This window comes from Ustilago hordei, assembly GCF_900519145.1.
Source record: "Ustilago hordei strain Uho2 genome assembly, contig: UHO2_contig_07, whole genome shotgun sequence".
Taxonomy (NCBI): Eukaryota; Fungi; Basidiomycota; class Ustilaginomycetes; order Ustilaginales; family Ustilaginaceae; genus Ustilago; species Ustilago hordei.
This window is the reverse complement of record NW_024545289.1, coordinates 906,145-926,967: the sequence shown is the minus strand read 5'-3', so window position 1 is coordinate 926,967 and position 20,823 is coordinate 906,145. Positions and strand designations below refer to the sequence as shown.

Here is a 20,823-nt window from a genome sequence, read left to right as displayed (position 1 = left end):
GGATGACATTGAGACCACCATCATGCACTCATTGATGGTGGAATCCAAGATGCAACTTGATCTGATGGATGTCAATGCCACTTGGCACCCTAATGATGACCTTGAAGATTCTGATGATGACATGTTCGATCATGCTATCTCATTCGCACTCATCAGGACTTACGACATCATCAGCCAGTCTCGATACACAGTTGAATGCCTTCAACTGCCACAACAAAAGGATCCCCTCATCAACATGCTTGATTGATATGCTGTCATCAACTGCAAGCTCTTTTGAGGGGCTGTTCGCATGACCCCAGATGCATTCCAAGCTCTCACTTACAGACTCAGCACAACCAATGCCTTCAGATCAATATCAAGCTTTCGGCATGTTCAGCAGCAAGTGGCAGTTGGTCTATATCAGCTTGGACAGTCAGGAAATGGTGGTGGAGTTTGTGATGTTGCATTTGCCTGCAGTTGCAGTTGGGGCTCAGTTCATGTGTGGACAGATAGGACTATTGCAGGCCTATACAAGCTGAACAGTGAGGTAGTAACCTTTGCAACTGAAGACGAGCATGCTAAGGCAAAAGCATGGGTTGCTGATAAGAGTGGAGTTGAGGAATGGTCTAGAGGATGGTTGGTGGTAGATGGTACACACATCAATCTTGCTTGGAAGCCAGTACTCAATGCTCACAAGCATTACTCATACAAGGGTGATTATACATTCAACATTGCCCTTGTCTTCCTCCCTCATTCCTTGTGCATTGTCAAGTCGGTGGTTGGACATCCTGGGTCATCACATGATGCACAAGTCTGGGCTTCAGGCAGTGGTATTGTTGCGAAGCCTCGTTTGCATCTTGATGAAGGCGAGTTTGTCTGGGTTGATGCTGGTTATGGCTACTCCAGCTACACAGTTGGACTGTACAGCAACACTGCAGCTGCAAAGAGCAGAGATCTCCACTACTTCAACTATTCACTCTCCCACATTCGTGTCAAGGCTGAACATGGCATTGCCTACCTCAAGAACTGCTTCCAATGTCTCATGGGATTTCGAGGCAACCTGTATCAAGAAGAGGACCATGAGAAAGCTGCACATACAGTCCAGGCTTGTATCATTGCACATACATTTGCAAGCTGTTATGATCGACCAGATGAGGTGGCAGAATACCTTAAGGCATCAGAAACTCTATCTGAAGCTGAGGTGCTGGAGACCATGTCAGGGATGGAAGCATATCAGCAGGCTACCAAAGATGCAAGGATACAACGAAGGGAAAACCAGCAGCAATACAAACAGGAACAGGCTGCTGCCATGGAGGGCATGTCTCAGAACTGAGTCCAGAAGTTCAGGCAGGAGAAAGCACTGGATCTTAGGGAGGAGATGCTCACTGCACTCTTTGCTTCTCATGGCCGCCCTTTTGAGGACACAACAGCAGAATCTCAAAGGATGGGAATGACAACATTGGCCTTCGCCAAATGGCAGGAGAGACAAAACCAATGGCATGAGGCTCGCAGAAGACAGCGATCAGAACAGGTGTGATGTAAGCTATTTGCTTTAGCTTTTCAATCAAAGGTTTTGGCATTGTTCAGTATAGTGTTCAACAATGTCTGATATGATCACTTTGATCTTGACCTGGTGTAGGGAATCAGAGATTGTTTTTACTGGGCGAGTCAAGTGAAACTCCAAGATGCACGTGTCACAGGCCTGTGCAGTTTCTTGGGGCATCAAAAATTGGGCCCAAACATATTTTCAAAGTATTGTGTTTTCAAAACTCAGAGATAACTGAAACCCCCTACTCTGTTGTTGAGGGTGATGTTCCCACATATGGGATGTGCCAACTTTTGTATATATGCCAGGCAGAGAGCTCAAGGCTCTCACCATGTTCTCCTACCATGTCAATATAATATAGTGTTTTAGCTCAAAAGCTTGAACACCGTACACAGACTGATATCTCCTGATCTTCCTTGTCGCTAAATGTCGTACTCTTTTTATCACGTACGTCTTATTGTTGATCATCCTATAGAAACGACCTTGTAACTTGGCTAGGAGGCGATGGATGATGGCCTCGATATCCTGAGCGAAGTCTTCGTACGCTGAGTCGTGGTCTGACATGTCGACAGTGAAACTTTTTGTTGATAGCGTAGCGGCTGGTTTGGTAGTGTATCAGCTATTTGGGCTCAGAACCTGAGAAAAGAAGAGTGACACTTAGCGACAGAGATCGGGAGATATCAGTCTAAGTACGGTGTTCAAGCTGAAGAGCAAAGCACTATACTATATTGATATAAAGAGAGTGTGGCGGGAGCCTCTAGCTCCCTGCTTGATATATGAAAAAAGTTGTGGCACATGCCTAAGGATGGGCGCATACTTAATGACCAAGTATGACAACGGGCGGGACTAAGCGGTACCCGATTCCTTACTGTATCGGCTCCGTCCGATCTCTAATCAGATCGGCTTTGCCCGATTCGTCTGCAGATCGTTTCTACCCAATCTCTCGTCACATCGACTTATGTCACTTTTCGTGCCCTGCTGGATTATCTTAAGCAAAACATTGTTAATCAGTTTCCCACATTTTTTGCGCGCTCATGATGCACATAAAAGCTGCTGATTTTGTCATAAAACATGTTGCTGAAGGTAACGATCCAGCAGAACCCTAAAAGTGACATAAGTCGATATGGTAAGGGTAAGAGCCGATCTGATCGGAGAACGGGTGCTGCTTAGCCCTGCTCGTTGTCAAACTTCGTCATTGAGAAGGATCAACCCACCTTTGAGATGTGGCGCTACTATGTATATATATCGAGCTGAGAGCTCCAGGCTGTCACAACGTTCCTTCAAAGTCAATCGAATATAGTGTTTCTGCCCCAATAGCAGCAGTGCTGTGCTCTGACTGACATTGACCACTGAGCGTCGACTGCTGAAGATAACAATCCAGCAAAGAAACTAAAAGTTGCTGAAAGTTACGATCCAGCAAGACGTTAAAAGTGACATAAAGCGATGTGAAAAGAGATCGGGTATAGCTTAGTCTCCCCTGTTGTCACATTCCGTCCTTATGAAGGATGCACCCACCTTTGGCATGTGCCGTTACCATGTATATATATCGAGCGAAGAGCTCGAGGCTGCCACCATGTTCTTTCCTCAGGTTAATATAGTATAGTGTTTCTGCTCAATAGCTTGAACACTGTGCTCTGACTGACATCGACCGTCAAGCGTCGACACCTGTCCTTCTCATTTCATTACGGAGCCGACATAGTGAGAGATCGGGTACTTCTTGGTCCCGCTCGTTGTCATACTTCATCATTGAGAGGGATACTCCCACCTTTGGGTGCATGCCACCACTGTATATATATAACAAGCGGAGAGCTCGAGGCACACACCACATTCTTTCTTGATATCAATATAGTATAGTGTTTTGCTCTTTAGCTACTTAGACTGATATCTCCCGATAAGCTCTGTCGCTAAGTGTCACTCTTCATTCAACATAGAATCGTGTTTCTGCCTAATAGCAACAGTACTGTGCTTTGACTGATATTGCTCGATAAGCATCGCTAAGTGTCATACCTTTCATCAGCCATTTCTTTGAAATGATTGTTTTTGACACATGATGGCTGCAACTTGACAACCACCGCGCAGAGCGCAATCAAGCCTTGTGCGCACATGTCATGATTTCTCAATAGGGGGTTTCAAATTTTTAATTTTTTTTTTTCCCGAAAACTCAAGTTTTTTTTTTGAGTTTTCACTTGCGTTGAATATTCATTACTTACTTAAGCTCTGCCATTTAGAAAAATACTCCAGTTTTTGAAAACACTGCATCAGCAGTACTCATGCGGCAGAGTTTTCAATATTAGACCTGAGTTTTCACTTACGTGATGTTGCTCGTGATCTACTCGCGCGAATACCTCCACTTTTCCTGCGCAGCTTTCTTCGCGTGAACCCATTCTTCTGAGCAAAACTGTCATGCCTGTGTACTCTCTCTTGCGAATGCATGCCGCACGAAAACATACAATCAATATCGTGTCGCGCGATACATGCAATATGAACGGTGTCAATAATAACTGTATCTGAGTAGTGTGCGACGAGAGTGTCAAAGATGGTGGAGCTACAAGGTGGTTCCGATTCCGGAACTGCTTCATTTTCCGGCCAACACTGCCCTCCCTTGGTTGGTTTCGAAAATCCACACTCTGAAAACTCAGCTTACATTTGGGGGCGCCAATTTCCTGAGCTTTTTTGAGTGTTGGAATACTCGGGTTTTCGAGAGCTCGGAAAAATTAAAACCCCCTAATGGTAAATTTGCCGAAAACGACAGAAAACTGTTCTCAATTAAGCTGCTGTTATCTGGCAGCTAACTTAATGCACTCTGACAAGACCTCTCACGACACCCGAGCGGATAGCCACATTGTTGTTCCGAACCGCAGGGCTAAGTCTGGGCCCAAACGCCAAGTTTTGTGGGCGCCACAGATTTATGACACTTCGGACGTTGCCTTCTGTGTTAATTTAGCTTGACTTGTTTTTAAGAAAAGATGACAGCTGGCTGCTGAAGAATACGACCCTGTTGAAAGTATAATAAGAATACGTGTGTCGACACTCAGTTGGTCGACGCTGGATGTCGTTGCAACGCCCTGCTATTGCAATGGTACGAAACTAAGTAGAGTAGAGTGGATGAGGATCCACTCGTATGTTATGGTGAAGTGAGAGTATATGTGTTTTGTGTAGTGTCGCCTGCGACACTGTGTCACAGGGTCAGCAGGCCAGCGCAAGAGAGTGCGCCAAATTGATCAACGGCAGTCATGGGAATGTCATGCAATGGAGCAATGTATGAAGGGTGCACAATGGATCAATATATGGAGGGCATGCCAGATTGATCAGCACCAAACCATTGGGGATCAATGAGATTAATTGGGCTGGTAGCACATATGAATTATGAGATTGATTGAACCCTGGGTTCCAGATTAATCTCATGGGGATCAGTCAGAAATAGTCAGATCAGTGTGCTTCAACAAGTCAGCTGATACAAGCAAGTACTAGGAGCTGTGTTGAAGTGACCACATGACCAAGGGGTTTGGTCATGAGGTTCAACAAGTGGCTAAAGGGATTCACAAGATAAGGTTGAGAAGGAGCTGTGCTGAAGAGACCACAGGACCAAGGGGTTTGGTCATGAGGTTCAACAAGTGGCTAAAGGGATTCACAAGATAAAGTCAAGAAGGAGCTGTCTCAAAAGGGGGCATCACACATCATCAGGCAGAAGGAGAGCATGAAGGTGAGAGGGCAGTGTTGCATAACCCTTATGCCATGCAAACAGTAGGGGTGCAGTATCAATAGGATTGATGCCAGCAGGACAAGACAGTGTCAAACAGGGGACAAAGGCCCCTCAAGAGGAGCAGGATAGGTGTTGTGGGCAACACCAACTGAATGCATAAATACTCTCAATCTACCATAGCATACAAGTGGATCCCCATCCACTCTATACTACTTACTCTATCTACTTTACTTACTCAGTTATGTACCATTGCAATAGCAGTGCTCTTGCAACAACTCTCAACATGTGTGTTGTATCACCATTAGTCAACAACTGTAGGTAGTGTTCTTCAACACTAGTGGTCCAGTGCCCTTACTGTAGGTGGTGTTCTTCAACACTTGTGGTCCAGTCCCTTGCTGTAGGCAGTGTTGCTTGACACCTGTGGTCCAGTCAGTTATTGTAGGCAGTGACTCACACCTGCAGTCCAGTAACTCCTGTCCTCTGTAGGTGATTAGCATATCATGGTCCAGACAACATCCAAGAGCATTATCAACAGTACTATGAACACTTGTACTGTAGGAGAGAGTGTTTCACTCACTCACCAATGACCAGTGTCTGTGCCACACAACCTCTGAACAGAGTGTTCAAGGCAGTCAGTTGAGACTTACCAGGCAGCAATGTTTGGTTACATTTAGGCAAAACATACTGAGTAGACCTTACTCAATCAACTCAATTTAACACCCCCAAACTAAGTCTCTGGCGCGCGACCGCTTACACACTGCTCCTGCCTCTCCTCCTCCTTGTTGGAGATAACGATCCAGTGGAGCGCGATCTGATGACGGATCGGGGAGAGTCGATCTGATCGGAGATCGGGCGGGCCCACATGATGGAGATTGAGGGCTGCTGGGACCCATCTGTTGCCATATATCCTCATTAGATATCTCTGCGCTGGCCCTGTGACAAGTTGCTGGAAAAACACTCAAGAAGACATCAACAACATGGTTCCAACATTCCATTCTGGCTGTTTCAGCATCCAGGTATGGGCTGGCATTGAATTCAACCTTAAAACCCCCTTGGTTGTGCTCCCATTGGCTCCAAGGAAGAAGCAACTGGGGTCAGCTAATCAATGGGATCCTGCCAAGAACCTCACAGCTGTCAGGTATCATGATTGGATCATTGACACTCTGCTCCAGGATGCTGTAACTGCTGTTAGTGCATATCCTGACAGCCTGTCAGTTTTCAAAGACAGCAGCAGCTGTCATCAGGCTCTATCTGCAAGCAACAGCAGGCAGAATACAACATACAGATGCAGGAACACCCACCAGCTTCACCAGACCTTAACCCTATTGAGAACATATGGTATGTATTCAAAAACTTGCTTGGTAAGCACTTGCTGGTACCAAAAACCCAGGATGAACTTGCCAGAGCTGCAGAGGAAGTGTGAAACACCCAGATCATGCTTGAACATATCAATCCTGTGATTGAGTTGATGGAGCATCATGTGGAGCAAGTGCTTACTAAGCAAGGAGGTCTGCTCAAATATTAGTCAGCTCCAAGACTCACTGCAATCGAAAGCTCTTCTTTTGAGCTTGCTCACTGTGTGTTTTGCTCAGTCTGACACTTATGAGAGATCAGTCCTCCAAGCAGATGGAAGGTATGCTATTGGATGGTTAAATCTTGCATTGGGATCAAGTAGGATGTCATGCATATGATTTCTTAACCAAATGGGAGGCCCATGTGTCTGAGCTCCATGCCTACTTACAGGAATCTTGGACACCTGTACATTGATATAAGACCCTCAAGTGAGCATTACCTTCAGACAGGAATGCTCTCTTCAACTCAGTCTTTATATTGCATGAGCAGCTCCATGGAAAGGAACAGATGACCAAGAGTGTTGCTGATGCCCTACAGCAATGCTATGAGCTTGCTGCTGAGAGCACTCCAGTATGCTTGTCCTCCATGACTGGAACATCTGAACTCACTGCCTTATGAGCTGCCATGCTCATCAATTGCTGGGCTTGTGGCAAGCTAGGACACCCAGACAACCACTGTCTGGATGACACAGTGCATGCCAAATGGAAACAAGGCAAGGTCAAGGCACAACCCAAGAGCTGAGCAAACACATGTGTCCTGTTACCCCTTGAAGATGCCTGGGAAGAATACAATATGGTGCAGGTCTTGGCCTTCTTCACAGATGTCAAACTGGCACCTGTCATAGGACCACCTGCGCAGAAGAACTGAACCCAAAGGAGAAAAGATCATGCACAAGAATCTCAAGATCAGGCAACTGAGGAGTTCCAACAAAGCTCAGCAAGATTGGTAGGATCTATATCCTACAACAGAATTCATTGGGATTGGTAGTAATGAGACCTTATGACAGGATTCATTGGGATCAGCAGGATCAAGACATTACAACAGATCTCAATGAAACCAGTCAGAGGGTGCCACTCCCATGGACCTCACAAGGGGACAAGTGAAGGGACAGTTCACCACCCAGATGAAGGGGGGGGGGGGGGGGGGCCTACATGATAATGAACTCAGCATAAGAGATGGACACTGTCAGCAGGAGCAGATGAAAGAGGGTGTGTCCCACTACTCGGAGGAGGTGGGAGTGACCCCTATCAACGATGAAGCGGCACTGGGTCTCCTTGACCACAAGGAGTAGGAGAAGCAGTGTCAACAAAGAGTATACACCCTAAAAGCAACAAGGGCCGTAGGAGAGATGAGAGGAGGAGGGGCAGTGCCAAAGGAGACCCTTGTCAGAGGTCTCGCACCTGAAACCTGATATCTGTAGTAGAACTGCTTCTATTACAGATCCTGTCAAGTTATGTGATAAAGTCTTGTGTATTATTATTTTGATCAAGATCTGTTGTAGAAGGCCTCTATGACTTTTCTTGCTCTAATATGTGATAGTTGATTTGCTATTGCAGGTTTTGACTGACCGCTGTGGACACTCTGTCCAGAGGTAGCTTGGCACAATCAATAACAATGGACAGGTTGCTATGACACCAAGGTCTGGTGTGAGTAATGCTTGTTGTTGCCAACACAAGTGTCCAGTGTGTCGACTGAGTGCTTGAGGTGATCCCCAGACCGCAGTGGATGACTGCCTTCGGTTCTATGATCGAGAGAGCCGTGTCATGGGACCAGATGGATGCGCAGGAAGAACGGAACTCATATGAAGAGATCTGGTGCAACCATCATGGATCAGGCAAAAGTAGAGTTCCAACAGAGTTCAGTGAGATTGGCAGGAACAACAGCTCTATGACATAACTCATTGTGATTGGTAGGAGCATGGGTCTTGTTACAGGAGTAGAATCAGCAGGAAAGTAGAGTTCCAATGGGGATCAGTGAGATTGGTAGGATCAACAACTCTATGACATAACTCATTGTGATTGGTAGGAACATGGGTCCTATTACAGGAGTCAGTAGAATCAGCAGGATCATGCTTGCTACAACAGGCCTCATGGGAGTCAGTTAGAGAGAAACCTCTATTGCCAATATGGCAAGGGGATGACAGAGAACAAGGGAGGAGTTGCCACTGAATGAAGCAGGGACCTTGCACAATGATGAAGTTGGTGCAGGCAGATGGGCATGTGGCAACAGGAGGGAGATGAAAGAATGCAGGTTGCCACTCAGATGAAGTGGGAACAGCCCCTGACAATGATGAAGCAGCATGAGGGCTGTCCATCCACAGGAAGAGAGGAAAGCAGTGCCAATGAGCAGCAGCCCAATGTGGATGGAAAATGGTAGGAAGGATGAGGAGGAGACATAGGGTTGAGGAGGCCTCACAGAACAGGAGCAGTGTCACAGGCAATGCTGTGAGGATGGTATATAACCATGCTCCTTGTCATAGCAAGTGAGTGGATGGCCATCCACTCTACACCATATTTTACTAGTTATAGTTTTCATATAAGTATACTTAGTAGTCTGTCAACAGTAGCAATTGTAAGACATTGCTCCTATCATAGTGCATGTGTTGTATCACTGCTCATTGACATTGATCGACATCCTGAAGGCAGTTCATCCAGTGGTCCAGCTCTCTCGATCATAGAACCGAAGGCAGTTGTCCACTGCGGTCTGGGGATCAATCAACTCAATCAACCATCAACAGTCTGGATGCTTGTGTCAAGACAGACATATTGACACCATACTTTGGTATTGCTCAAGGAGTCCATTTGGACACTGATCATGCTGTGCTACCTCTGAATGGAGTGTCCACAGCAGTTAGTCAAAATCTGTTCTAAACCATAGTTACCATCTATTTGAGCAAGAAAGAACCTAAGGGGCTTCTATGATAGATTCCAGTGAGAAAGATAATAGAAGGCTCTTATGGTAGATTTCGCCAAGGTTGATTCTAGTCGGCCTTTATGATAGATTTTGGGTTCCAGGCACACAACTGCTGACAACCTTCTACGCAGACCCTGTGACATCATTCAGGCTGTTCGTGTTCTTGAGTATCGAAATCGAGAAGTTAGGAGACTAATCTCACGATAAAGGTATCGTTGTGCCAACGGAAAGGTCTCTTTTTGTGTCGCTAGTCACACTTTGACGAGAATGCTTGTTCTTTGTCTGAGAGGCTATAATTGGGCTAGCATAATTCAGAAGGAAACAAGCATACTTTTGGCCCAGCAAAAGATATGAAAGCATCTCATACGCTGTGAAAGGCAGGAGCTGTGGTGTCCGATAGCCCGCGGTCTCGAAGAGCTCTTTTGTGTGAGAGGACTTCGGCCCGGCAAGAGCTGAGACCTGCTTGGCGAGTCTCGAGGAAAGGTCACGTGCCGATTCATCTGCAACGGTGTTCGGAACTCGGGATACAAACTGGACCCTAAACCTCCACAATGACCAACTGCGCATTCCAAGTAACACCACCACCGTCCAACATCAAGTGACTCAGCATCATACCAATCATCTCTGCTATACGAAAGAAGGCCAACACGGCATCTTGAACGATGGCGTCGCATCGTGGCATTCTGCAGAGGGCCGGTCTCCTCCCCTTCCATTGCCAGATCGTCAACTCTCTGGTTCCCAGCCAAGATGACAGCCCGGACGAGGGTGATGCCCTGGTCATCATCGCAAGAGGTCTAGGCCTTCGCAGGATCGTCAGCACGATCCTACGGATATACGACTCGCCCAATAGCCTTGTTATTCTGGTTAATGCTACGTCCGAGGAAGAGAGCGGTATCGGCGAGGAACTGACGACGCTTGGTGTCCGAAAGCCCGGGCTTCGTGCCATTCACCACGAAATGCCAGCGAAGCAAAGATCCGAGATGTATCTCTCCGGCGGCATCATGAGCGTCACATCGCGTATCTTGGTGGTGGATATGTTGAGCAAGAGGATACCGACTGGCTTGATCACTGGACTGGTGGTGCTGCATGCTGAGAAGGTCACGCCAACCTCGGTCGAAGCATTCATCGCAAGGATCTATCGTCAAGAGAACAAAGAAGGGTTTCTCAAGGCATTCTCTGACAATCCAGAACACTTCACGATGGGCATCAGCCCACTTCAGACAGTTCTGAGCCAGCTGCATGTCAGGAAGGTGGAGCTTTGGCCACGTTTTCATCAACAAACGAGCAAAGACCTTGGTCAACGCAAGGCAGACGTCATCGAGCTCCATCAACCTCTGAGTCGATCGATGCGCAACATTCAGACAGCCATCATTGAGTGTCTCGACGCATCTCTCTCCGAGCTCAAACGAGGCAACTCAAATGTAAGCTGGAAAAGACGGGAAGCCGAAGACATGAAAGATAAGCGTAGCTGACATGGATCATCTCGATTCACGTGTTCCTTTAGGTCGAGACGGACGACTTTTCCATCGAGCATGCCATCTTCAGAGCCTTCGATGTCATGGTACGGAGGCAGCTAGATCCCATCTGGCATCGAGTCAGTCCCAAGACGAAGCAGCTTGTGGGCGATCTAACGACACTCCGCAACTTGCTCAAGTGAGTGATTGGCCGCTATCTCAGCTAAAGTCAGCGGACGCCCCTTACTGAAATGCACTGATTCCTCTGATCCTATTCTTCAGCTATCTCTTGACGTATGACTGCGTGACGTTCAACTCTTATTTAGAGACGATACTGGCATCAAGTACGACAACACTGAAGGGAACAACCCGACAGAATCAGTCTGCATGGCTCTTCATGGATGCAGCAAATGTCATTTTTCACGAGGCGAAGAAGAGAGCGTACATCTGGGACGATGCTCGAGATCAGCAAGTGCCAACCACAGGCCCAGGAGAACAAGAATACGCAGATGATGAGGAGGCGTTACGGCAAGCAGAAGCTGGACACACGGTCCAATCGGACAGTCGTGCTGAGGGCCCAATACCTCCAGAGGTCGAGCCCGTGCTTGAGGAGAACCCGAAGTGGCACCTGCTGCAGGAAGTCCTAGACGAGGTCGAGCAGGAGATTCACTTCAATATTGATGCATCTGGTAAGTTTCGACTACGCAACATCATTCTGCGACGACAGTGCTGACATTTCCTTGCAACCCGACAGATTCAGGAGCAGCCAACACGATCCTGATTATGTGTGGGTCCGAGAGGACAAGCATGCAGCTGCGTCAGATTATATCGACGATGGACGAGTGTCCCCCCGGTCAGCCAGGCAAGAAGCTGATGCATCAGCTGCTGCGATCCTATTTCTTTTGGAAAGGCGGTCTCGGAAAGCTGAACGCTGACCAGAGAGAGGGTCAAGGAAATCAACAGCCAGGGTCGTCTACGAACGCAGCACAGGGATCCTCCCCACAGTCTGGACCAATCAACGAAGCGCTTAAGAGGAAATTGGCATATCAAAAGGGTCAGCAGTCTGCTGCAAACAAGAGAAGGCGACAGCGTGGCGGTTCCTCTGCGCAGCATGCGGCAGGAAGGTTCAGCAGTGCCACGGATGCTGCTGGGCAAGCGAGCCTTCATGCCGAGGCTGCGCATGTCTCCGACTTGTAAGTATAGGATAGTACACCGACACGAAGCTGGCAAGATCTTGTTACTGACATCCGCACATTCCGCGCTGTACTTCTTCTTTGACACCAGTATCGCATCTGCAGCGGCAAGCGGCGAAAACGGCTCGTCCACGCTAGAAGCGCCCATCGATGCGGAACAGATCTCTGACGAGATCGATGAGGTTGAATTCGACGCTTTCTTCGGAATGCTCAGCATGGAGAATCTCGTTGTAGTCCGCTCTTACCGCGGTGACCAAGACGACAAAGTCCTACAAGAGCTTCGACCACGCTTCGTCATCATGTACGACCCAGACCCAGCATTTGTGCGTCGGGTCGAGATCTACCGCAGTACAAACCCTGGTGTGGGTGTGCGAGTATATTTCCTCATCTACGCCGACTCGGTGGAAGAACAACGATATCTCAGCGCACTGCGAAGGGAAAAGGAATCTTTCGAGAGACTCATCCGAGAGAAGTCCATGATGGCGCTTCCACTTTCAGCAGATGGTCGACCAATCGCCGAAGATGCTGATCAACGCTTCTTGCGGACGATCAGCAGCAGAGTAGCAGGCGGACAGCGATCAGCCACAGCGGAGCCGCCTCGAATCATTGTGGATATGCGAGAATTTCGATCGAGCTTGCCGTCTATGCTGCATGCGGCAGACATCCAGGTGATTCCCTGTACTCTGCAGGTGGGTGATTACGTCCTGACACCAACTATGTGTGTCGAGCGCAAGAGTCTTAGCGACTTGATACAGAGTTTTAACTCTGGACGTTTGTACACTCAGTGCGAGCTTATGTGTGTCTATTACCAACACCCCATCCTTCTGATCGAATTCGACCAGGACAAGTCCTTCTCGCTCAAATCGATCAACGACGTCAAGCCGAGCGGACGCACAGCTCCGTCAGAGCTCGACATGCAAGCCAAGCTCGTCTTGCTTACGTTAGCATTCCCGAGACTGCGCATGATTTGGTCGAGCTCTCCGTTTGCGACCTCGGAGATATTCGCTGATCTCAAGCAGAATTTCGACGAGCCAGACGCGGCGAAGGTGGCCTTGGTAGGTCTGGATGATATGCTAGAAGCTGAAGGTAGCACTACTAGCGAGATGGTCAGGCGCACAGATTGGCAGTCGTCGAGCGAACACTCGTTCAATTTAGGACCGCAAGATCTGCTTCGTGCTTTGCCAGGAGTCAACACTAAGAACTTCCGCTACATCATGAGTCAGGTACGTGACATTTCTGACCTATGCGAGATGTCTGCGGAAGATCTGAGTGAATTGATAGGCGTGCAACCGGCTCGGCAGCTTACACGCTTCATCGAGAGAGGCCTTTGATTCAATACAATCGTCAATTGGCATTACAATATAGCTCTGAGCAGAACAGAGTGTCTTCGAGTGTGTCTGCTTTGCACGTTTAGAATGAACCAGTGTCAGTCTCAGCACACCTTGTTCGCTGCGGATGAGAATGCGATTGTGCGTGCACGTGTGGCCAAAGTGTGCCATATTAGACCGAAGACAATCACGGCTTGATTCAAGAATCGCGTGTTGCTGTGGGCAAGGACGCGTCGCTCTGAATTGCATCTTTGCAAGAGCAGATGTTGATCACAGAGGGAAAATGTCAAGCAATCATTTATATTTATGAAGATGTGGGGATTTTAGATGACACCGGAGACCACCAAGTGAACTGGAAGCCGGGGTCAAGACCCGAAGCACGACTGAAGAGATAAACAAGCATGAATCAACTCTATGCTTAGGTGCTGCGGGCGATCTCCTCGGCCTTCTTCTTGACGTCATCGATACCACCGCACATGTAGAAGGCGGATTCGGGGAGGGCATCGTGGTCACCGCGGAGGATCTCCTTGCAGGCCGAGATGGTGTCCTTGAGCGAGACGAGCTTGCCCTCGATACCAGTGAAAACCTGGGCAACAGCGAAAGGCTGGCTCATAAAACGCTGAATCTTACGGGCACGCTCGACGGTCAGCTTGTCCTCTTCCGAAAGCTCGTCCATACCAAGAATGGCAATGATATCCTGGAGCGACTTGTAATCCTGGAGGAGCTTCTGGACACTGGTGGCAATGTCGTAGTGCTCCCGGCCGACGACTGCGGGGTCAAGCATACGGGACTTGGAGTCCAGAGGGTCGACAGCGGGGTAAATACCAAGCTCGGCAATACCACGGGACAACACAGTGGTGGCGTCCAAGTGGGCAAAGGTGGTGGCGGGGGCAGGATCAGTCAAGTCATCGGCGGGCACGTAGACGGCCTGTACCGAGGTGATGGAACCCTTCTTGGTGGTGGTAATTCGCTCCTGCATGACACCCATGTCGGTGGCAAGGGTGGGCTGGTAACCGACGGCGGAAGGGATACGACCGAGAAGAGCCGAGGTCTCGGAACCGGCCTGGGTGAAACGGAAAATGTTGTCGATGAAAAGAAGCACATCCTGGCCCTCCTCGTCACGGAAGTACTCGGCGATGGTAAGACCAGTAAGAGCAACACGGGCACGGGCACCAGGGGGCTCGTTCATCTGACCGAAAACGAGAGCGACCTTGGAGTCACCTTCGAGGTTGATAACACCGGTCTCGATCATCTCGTGGTAGAGATCGTTACCCTCACGGGTACGCTCACCGACACCAGTGAAGACCGAGTAACCACCGTGGGCCTTGGCGACGTTGTTAATGAGCTCCTGAATAAGTACCGTCTTACCGACACCGGCACCACCGAAGAGACCAATCTTACCACCACGGGCGTAAGGGGCGAGGAGGTCGACGACCTTGATACCGGTCTCGAGAACCTCGGCCTTGGTGGACTGGTCAACGAAGGCGGGGGGCTCGACGTGAATGGGAGCAAGCTTGTTGCCCTTGATGGGACCACGCTCGTCCATGGGCTCACCAATGACGTTCATGATACGACCGAGAGTAGCGGGGCCGACGGGGATCTGAATGGGGAGACCAGTGTCAACGGCCTTCTGGCCACGAACGAGACCTTCGGTACCTTCCATGGCAATAGCACGGACAGTGTTCTCACCAAGATGCTGGGCGACCTCGAGAACGAGACGACCGCCACCCTGGACATCCTGGACTTCGAGAGCGTTGAGAATGGAAGGGAGCTGCTCGGTGTCGAATTGAACGTCGACGACGGGACCAATGACGGCCTTGACGGCACCGGTCTGGCCCTTGGGGGAGGCCTCGGTGGCGAGAGAGCGGGCCTGAACGGCAGGCCTGAGGGCAGCGACGGCGACTTTGGGGGCGGCAGCACGGACGCTGGAAGAAGCGTTCACAGCGGCGCGAGCTACGGAGGAGAAAGCGGCAGCATTCTGGCGAGCACGGAGAGCGGAGCGACTGGCAGCGCGCACGGCGGTGCGCTGGATGAGGGGCATTCTGGCGACGAAAGGATTGGATAGGGTGTTGATGACGACGAAGAGGTGTGAAGGAAAGGGTCAGAAGCAAAGAGGGTCAGAAGCAAAGAGGGTCGACACAGGTTCCGACGCAGAGACCAAGAAATCCAGGTTGTGATCGCACTCTCCTTTTCCAGAGAGAGAGAGAGAGAGAGAGAGAGATTACTCGAGACACACAGAGACACACTCTCGATCATCCATCGACGAATGAAAAGACTGATTTGATTCTGTAATTCGCGAACAAAATCAGACTTGAAAACCTCGCGAGGAAAAGAAAATGCCTTTCTTTGTTAAATATAAAGCCAAATACAAAACAGGACCTTGGGCTTAGAACTGCTTTGTATTAGTTTTGAAGAGGGAGAAGAAGGAAATCATCTTTCTATTGGTGCTCCAACATGGAAAACCAATGCTTCGATTACAAAATGAGAGCAAGTCTTGAAAATGAAATTGAAAATGAAATTGAAAATGAAATGGAAATTGAAATTGAAATTGAAATTGAAATTGAAATTGCCTGAATTGATAAAGAAGATCAGTAAAAAACAAGTAACGCTCCTTTGAATACTCAGGCAGTGACGAAATCTGATCGCCCAACCTGCAAGCTCTCTGCTCTGCGACTGACAAGCAGGCTTCTATTGGGCCTGTGCGGATCCGGGAGGAAGAGTCTTGTCTCGCCCGCCAACTTGCTTCCGCTGTCTTCCGTGCTCTGCGATATTACAGGTCTGAAGCTTTTCTTGGAATGAGCTGCTCTCCCATCTGTGCATTGAGATGGATTTCAGGCTTCAGACGGCCGAATAGGCGTAAACACGGTCAAGTAGCTCAGACTATCTGCCGTTGTAAAGACTAGATGAGAGAAAACGTCCGTCATGACAAGAGAAGGTGTGAGAGCTAGGGTTAGGGTATGGGGTTGCCAGATCCGTTTCAACCCGCTCCGCCGACACGTGCGAGAGAGATGAAGAAAGCGACAAATTAATTCGTCAACTCTAACATGTTGGTGACAAATTTGTGTTTTATGGCAGCGAGATTACGACATGGCAAGTTCCTTTGAAATGAACATGGAAAACGTCGAGGCCAAATCTGAAAGAGATCAATCAGATCGATCGGGCTCAGGCCAACCAGCCAGACAGAGGCCATCGAAAAGAGATCCGCAAAAATCGCCAGTTGATGATTTGGCCTCTCCTCTGTGTCCGACGAGTCTTTCTGTCTGGAATGAGCACGGACCAATGCGTCACAGATGACAAGCAGCGGACGGATGAATGATTCATCGGAGCTCTCTTACTCACTCCATATCAACGCCCTTTCATTCAAGCCAAGCCAAGCCAAGCCAACCACACAAGCCTTTGTCGCTCAAGAACGACAGATAGACGCCATCATCATGATTGCTAGGTCCATCTCTCGGTCTGCCAGTCCATTGGCTCGTTCCGCCGTCGGCCCCTCGCTCGCTCGTCTTGCTGCTCGACGATACGCTTCCAACTCGCCGCTTCCTTTGCCGAACAAGTCCGACGCTCCTTGGGCAATCGCATCCGTCATCACTTTTGGTAGTCTCTTTGTCTACCTCACCGCTCCTGGTAGCGACAAGCACGACCACGGTCACCACGCTTCCAAACACCATGACGCCGAGGAGGACCAGGAATCCGAGCGTGAGCCTCCCAAGGAACCACAAGAACTTCTCGACGGCAGCATCGAGCACCCCGAAGGCTTCGTCGAGGTGAAGCGCCCTGAGATGCGCCACGACGCACCTGAGGGTGACAAGCATCTCGAATCCAACAAGATTCCTGACGAGCACGCTTTCGAGAAGCAGGCCAAGGTCAAGCGTGAACGCTCGCTTCCTCACGACGACACTACCTTCAAGCACGGCGTTGCTGCTGCCAAGGACGGCAACCCTGTTTCCGATCCCAAGTCCGTCGTCGCAGCCGCTAAGATCGCCAAAGAGGAGAAGGCCACCGCCAAGGCTGAGGCTGCCACCGCCAACGAGCCATCATCCGACGACGAGTAGATATGCACCATCTCAACTTGACGCGCAACAATTGCTAGACTCTTGCATCGAGCAGCTCCACTCGGCACAGGGGCGGGGATGAGGTTCCTGGCCGACTTTTCAACCATCTGTCAATGCCAATCAAGGCACAAACCTGTGCACCTCATCCGCTTCTTCTGCGCGAGCATACTGGCCTCTAGCGTTGCAACTGCTTTTCTCTTGTCAAGCATGTAAATCACAGGAGAAGCAACTCAACAACATTCCAGAATCAAAATCAAAAACAGACGCCTTGCTTCCAAGCGGAGCATAACGAGACAGCAGTGACAGCCTAGCGACTTGTCTGAACGACAGGGTTTGACGGAAGCGATTCGATGTACCTGCGCAGCTCGTGGCGGTCCATCAACTTTGGTGTATCCAGTTCTGTAGGCTCGTGATGGTAGCGCCACAGAAGATGAGAAGCTGCGATCTTGATCTCGGGCTCGGTCGCGTCAAAGAGCAACCACCACGGGTGGGGCTCGATAGGTAACTGAATCTGTGGATCGCCCATCTCTGTGGTCAGCGCAATGGCTGCGCAAGCAACGATGTGAGGGCCAAAGATGCACAACACAGGCGTCTGAAGGCTGATGTGAGAAGAGTGAGTAAGATGAGACGTTGGATGGTCGTGTCAATGTTGCAAGTCAGTCAGCATGTTTGAGTAGGGCACTGGAGAAGAAAGCTGGCGCACTTACGCATCGTTTAGGAATGACCATGCGCACTGGGCCACCGAGACCTGTTGTGGTGTGACGTTGTCAATCGTAGGGTGATCATCATAGGTGTGCCAATTGCTATGCGGCTTGATGGTCACCTTGAGTTGAGGATCTGTAAGCCCGAGGGCCTGTAGGTAGTTGACCAAGAGTGCATATGGGAGCATCACTTGTACATGGAAGCCGAGCCGCTTCAAAACCTGCATTTCCGACAGGATGATAGCCTCGCGAATGTGATTCACTTCGGCCGAGTCATACGGCAGAGGGCGAAACTGGGAGATCACCGAAGCTGATGAGCAAGACTGCCAAGCTGAGGGTAGAGCACTGGCTTGGTTGGATGTGCCATTGCTCGGTGCGGTCCTCCTGCCACTCAAACGGAAGAGGACAAAATGGAAGGCGTTGACGAGATGCCGTAGACTGACTTGCGTCTCCTCGAGCTTGGTTGCCAAGAGCAAGCAAGCCAGCGCTGTCTCATTGGCGGACAAGTCGCACATGGACGAGGTATACCAGAAGCGTTGGTAGAAGACTTGAGCTACCGCCATGGTCCGTTGAGGTAGGCGAACAAGTATGCCGATCTGCTGGATCAGTTGGCAGCCAAGAGCTCTGAGCTCCATCTCGAGATTGTGCGAGAGTCCATCGCTCATTGACGGAGCCAGGGCGAGCTGCTCTCGGGTTGCGAGCGGATTGAACAACATGCTTGAGCCTTTGCACGTTCGACCCAATCACACACACAAGTCGCCGAGCTGTCGATTACAGAGGCCGTTGCATCAAAGTCTGGCGCTGCGCAGACTCCAGTCTGTCATCCTTGGCTCCAGGCTGGAGCTGATCCGTTGGTCAGGAAAGAGCTCTTGATGTCTCCCGAGGGTTTCCAAGCCAATTGGTAGCGAACAGGATTGAAGGAACAGGATTGAAGGAACAGGATTGAAGCAACAGGAAGGAACAGCATTGAAGGAATCAATGTATTCACGCACAGGCCAAAGGGAACAAGGTGGAGGAAGACCAACCGATTTTATTTTTTTTGCATTGTTAATTGTGAGATCGACACTGGGTAACATCTTGCATCCTGACCAAATCTCGTTTTTCACAACAAGAGCAACGCGTCCTTGGCTGTGTCTCGTGAAAGGCAAAAAAGAGTGTGATTTCACCTTTGCCAACTCGCTCGATTTCGCTGTGAAAAAGGGAGAGAGTGAGTTGAAGATGCGTCGGCATCTCAAGTGAGATGCACATGTTACGGCCGAGACATTGAGACACGGGAGGCTCACGTAAGCGAGAAGTACAATGAGGTACGTAATTGTTGTCATGGTGACAGCACAGTGGCACCCGGTATCATAGCAACACAGGAGTACAAATGAAGAGACACATCCTGCCTCGAATAGGACCAGAGCAGTGAATGGAGTATATATATGTGTTTGTCATTCAGTCTCACACCATGAAAACTAAGCATTACATAGAACATACGGCTGTGGTAAAGGGAGTCTGATCGTGACCCCGATAACGCCGTATATTAATTGTTATCTTCATTTGATTAAGAGTCTGAAGAAGCTATCACCGAGCTAACCGAAACTCGCCGACAACCATGGTAGAAGACACCGAAACGAGGACCAAAGGAGGCAGAAAAGGCAAGAACACCCAGGTTCGGGTCGATAATAATGCCACGAGCGAGAACGAGCCGGAGGCCATCAATGATGAAGCCGACGAAGACACCGATTCCGACTCCGACTTTGATGATGGTGACAAGCGATATAACTTTCGCACCCTAGCAAAGCTCCTCGAACCCGTGCCAAAGCTCACGTCACGAAACTATCATAGCTGGAGCGCCCACGTGAAATCTTTCCTCCGATCCGTGCCTCATGCGATGAAACATCTCGAGGGAACGTACGACAAGAAACACCCGAAATGGAGCCGCTCCCTCGACGATGCTTTAATCAACGCCCTGCGTGGAACAATCGACACTACCGGAGAACACAATGTAAATTACCTCGTTCTAGATGTAATCAAGGAGTACCTTACTTTCAACCAAGTGTGGAGAAAGATCGAAAACGGTCTCACGAATGAAGCCACCAAGACGTCTCACAGACTTGCGCTTATCTCGCAACTCAACGATACAAAGATGTTTAACTCGGACGCCAGAAAGCTAATTCAAGAGATCCGGTCCATACAAACCGAAAGCAGCCTCCTCGGCAAACCATTCGCCGATGATACATTGTTCTCGGCTCTGCAGAAATGCACGATCCGGCATCCGGTGTACAAGGAGACGGTTGCCACCGTCCATCAAATCGATTTCAACGCCCTTGCCACCGCACTAAGCATCCGGCAGACCGCTGTCGAGAGCGTCCCCGCACAAAGGATCGACCCTCGACAAGCCAGTGCTAGAACCGCCGGCAACGACGATCAAAACGAACGGGCCGGAGAGACCGAAGCCGAAGCCGACAACAGCCACGCGAGCTCGAGGAATGCAAGCAAGTCACGCCGAATCCGATGCTGGGTCTGCAAGCGACCGGGACATGGTATCAGTCAATGCAACGCCTTGGTTACCATTCCCAAGGACTCCCCCCTCGCTGAACCTAAATAGGAAGCGTG

The 20,823-nt window shown here is 49.5% G+C and overlaps 6 protein-coding genes across 6 annotated transcripts; 4 read left to right on the top strand and 2 right to left on the bottom strand.

The window, feature by feature from the left end:
- Window positions 1-289: 289 nt before the first annotated feature.
- On the top strand, window positions 290-1,312 carry UHO2_04066 (uncharacterized protein; the record flags this gene model as incomplete). Its single annotated transcript, XM_041560023.1, has 1 exon — window positions 290-1,312. The coding sequence occupies one exon, from the start codon at window positions 290-292 to the stop codon at window positions 1,310-1,312; it is 1,023 nt and encodes a 340-aa protein (XP_041415957.1).
- An 8,844-nt stretch (window positions 1,313-10,156) lies between these two features.
- Window positions 10,157-13,472, top strand: UHO2_04065 (uncharacterized protein; the record flags this gene model as incomplete). Its single annotated transcript, XM_041560022.1, has 5 exons — window positions 10,157-10,915; window positions 10,999-11,147; window positions 11,231-11,637; window positions 11,703-12,141; window positions 12,233-13,472. 5 exons carry the CDS (start codon window positions 10,157-10,159, stop codon window positions 13,470-13,472), a joined length of 2,994 nt encoding a protein of 997 aa, XP_041415956.1.
- Window positions 13,473-13,887: 415 nt separating this feature from the next.
- On the bottom strand, window positions 13,888-15,510 carry UHO2_04064 (putative ATP2 - F1F0-ATPase complex, F1 beta subunit; the record flags this gene model as incomplete). Its single annotated transcript, XM_041560021.1, has 1 exon — window positions 13,888-15,510. The coding sequence occupies one exon, from the start codon at window positions 15,508-15,510 to the stop codon at window positions 13,888-13,890; it is 1,623 nt and encodes a 540-aa protein (XP_041415955.1).
- Window positions 15,511-16,900: 1,390 nt separating this feature from the next.
- UHO2_04063 (uncharacterized protein) lies at window positions 16,901-17,521 on the top strand (the record flags this gene model as incomplete). Its single annotated transcript, XM_041560020.1, has 1 exon — window positions 16,901-17,521. One exon carries the CDS (start codon window positions 16,901-16,903, stop codon window positions 17,519-17,521), a length of 621 nt encoding a protein of 206 aa, XP_041415954.1.
- A 307-nt stretch (window positions 17,522-17,828) lies between these two features.
- Window positions 17,829-18,938, bottom strand: UHO2_04062 (uncharacterized protein; the record flags this gene model as incomplete). Its single annotated transcript, XM_041560019.1, has 2 exons — window positions 17,829-18,120; window positions 18,229-18,938. 2 exons carry the CDS (start codon window positions 18,936-18,938, stop codon window positions 17,829-17,831), a joined length of 1,002 nt encoding a protein of 333 aa, XP_041415953.1.
- An 881-nt stretch (window positions 18,939-19,819) lies between these two features.
- Window positions 19,820-20,815, top strand: UHO2_04061 (uncharacterized protein; the record flags this gene model as incomplete). Its single annotated transcript, XM_041560018.1, has 1 exon — window positions 19,820-20,815. One exon carries the CDS (start codon window positions 19,820-19,822, stop codon window positions 20,813-20,815), a length of 996 nt encoding a protein of 331 aa, XP_041415952.1.
- Window positions 20,816-20,823: the final 8 nt, after the last annotated feature.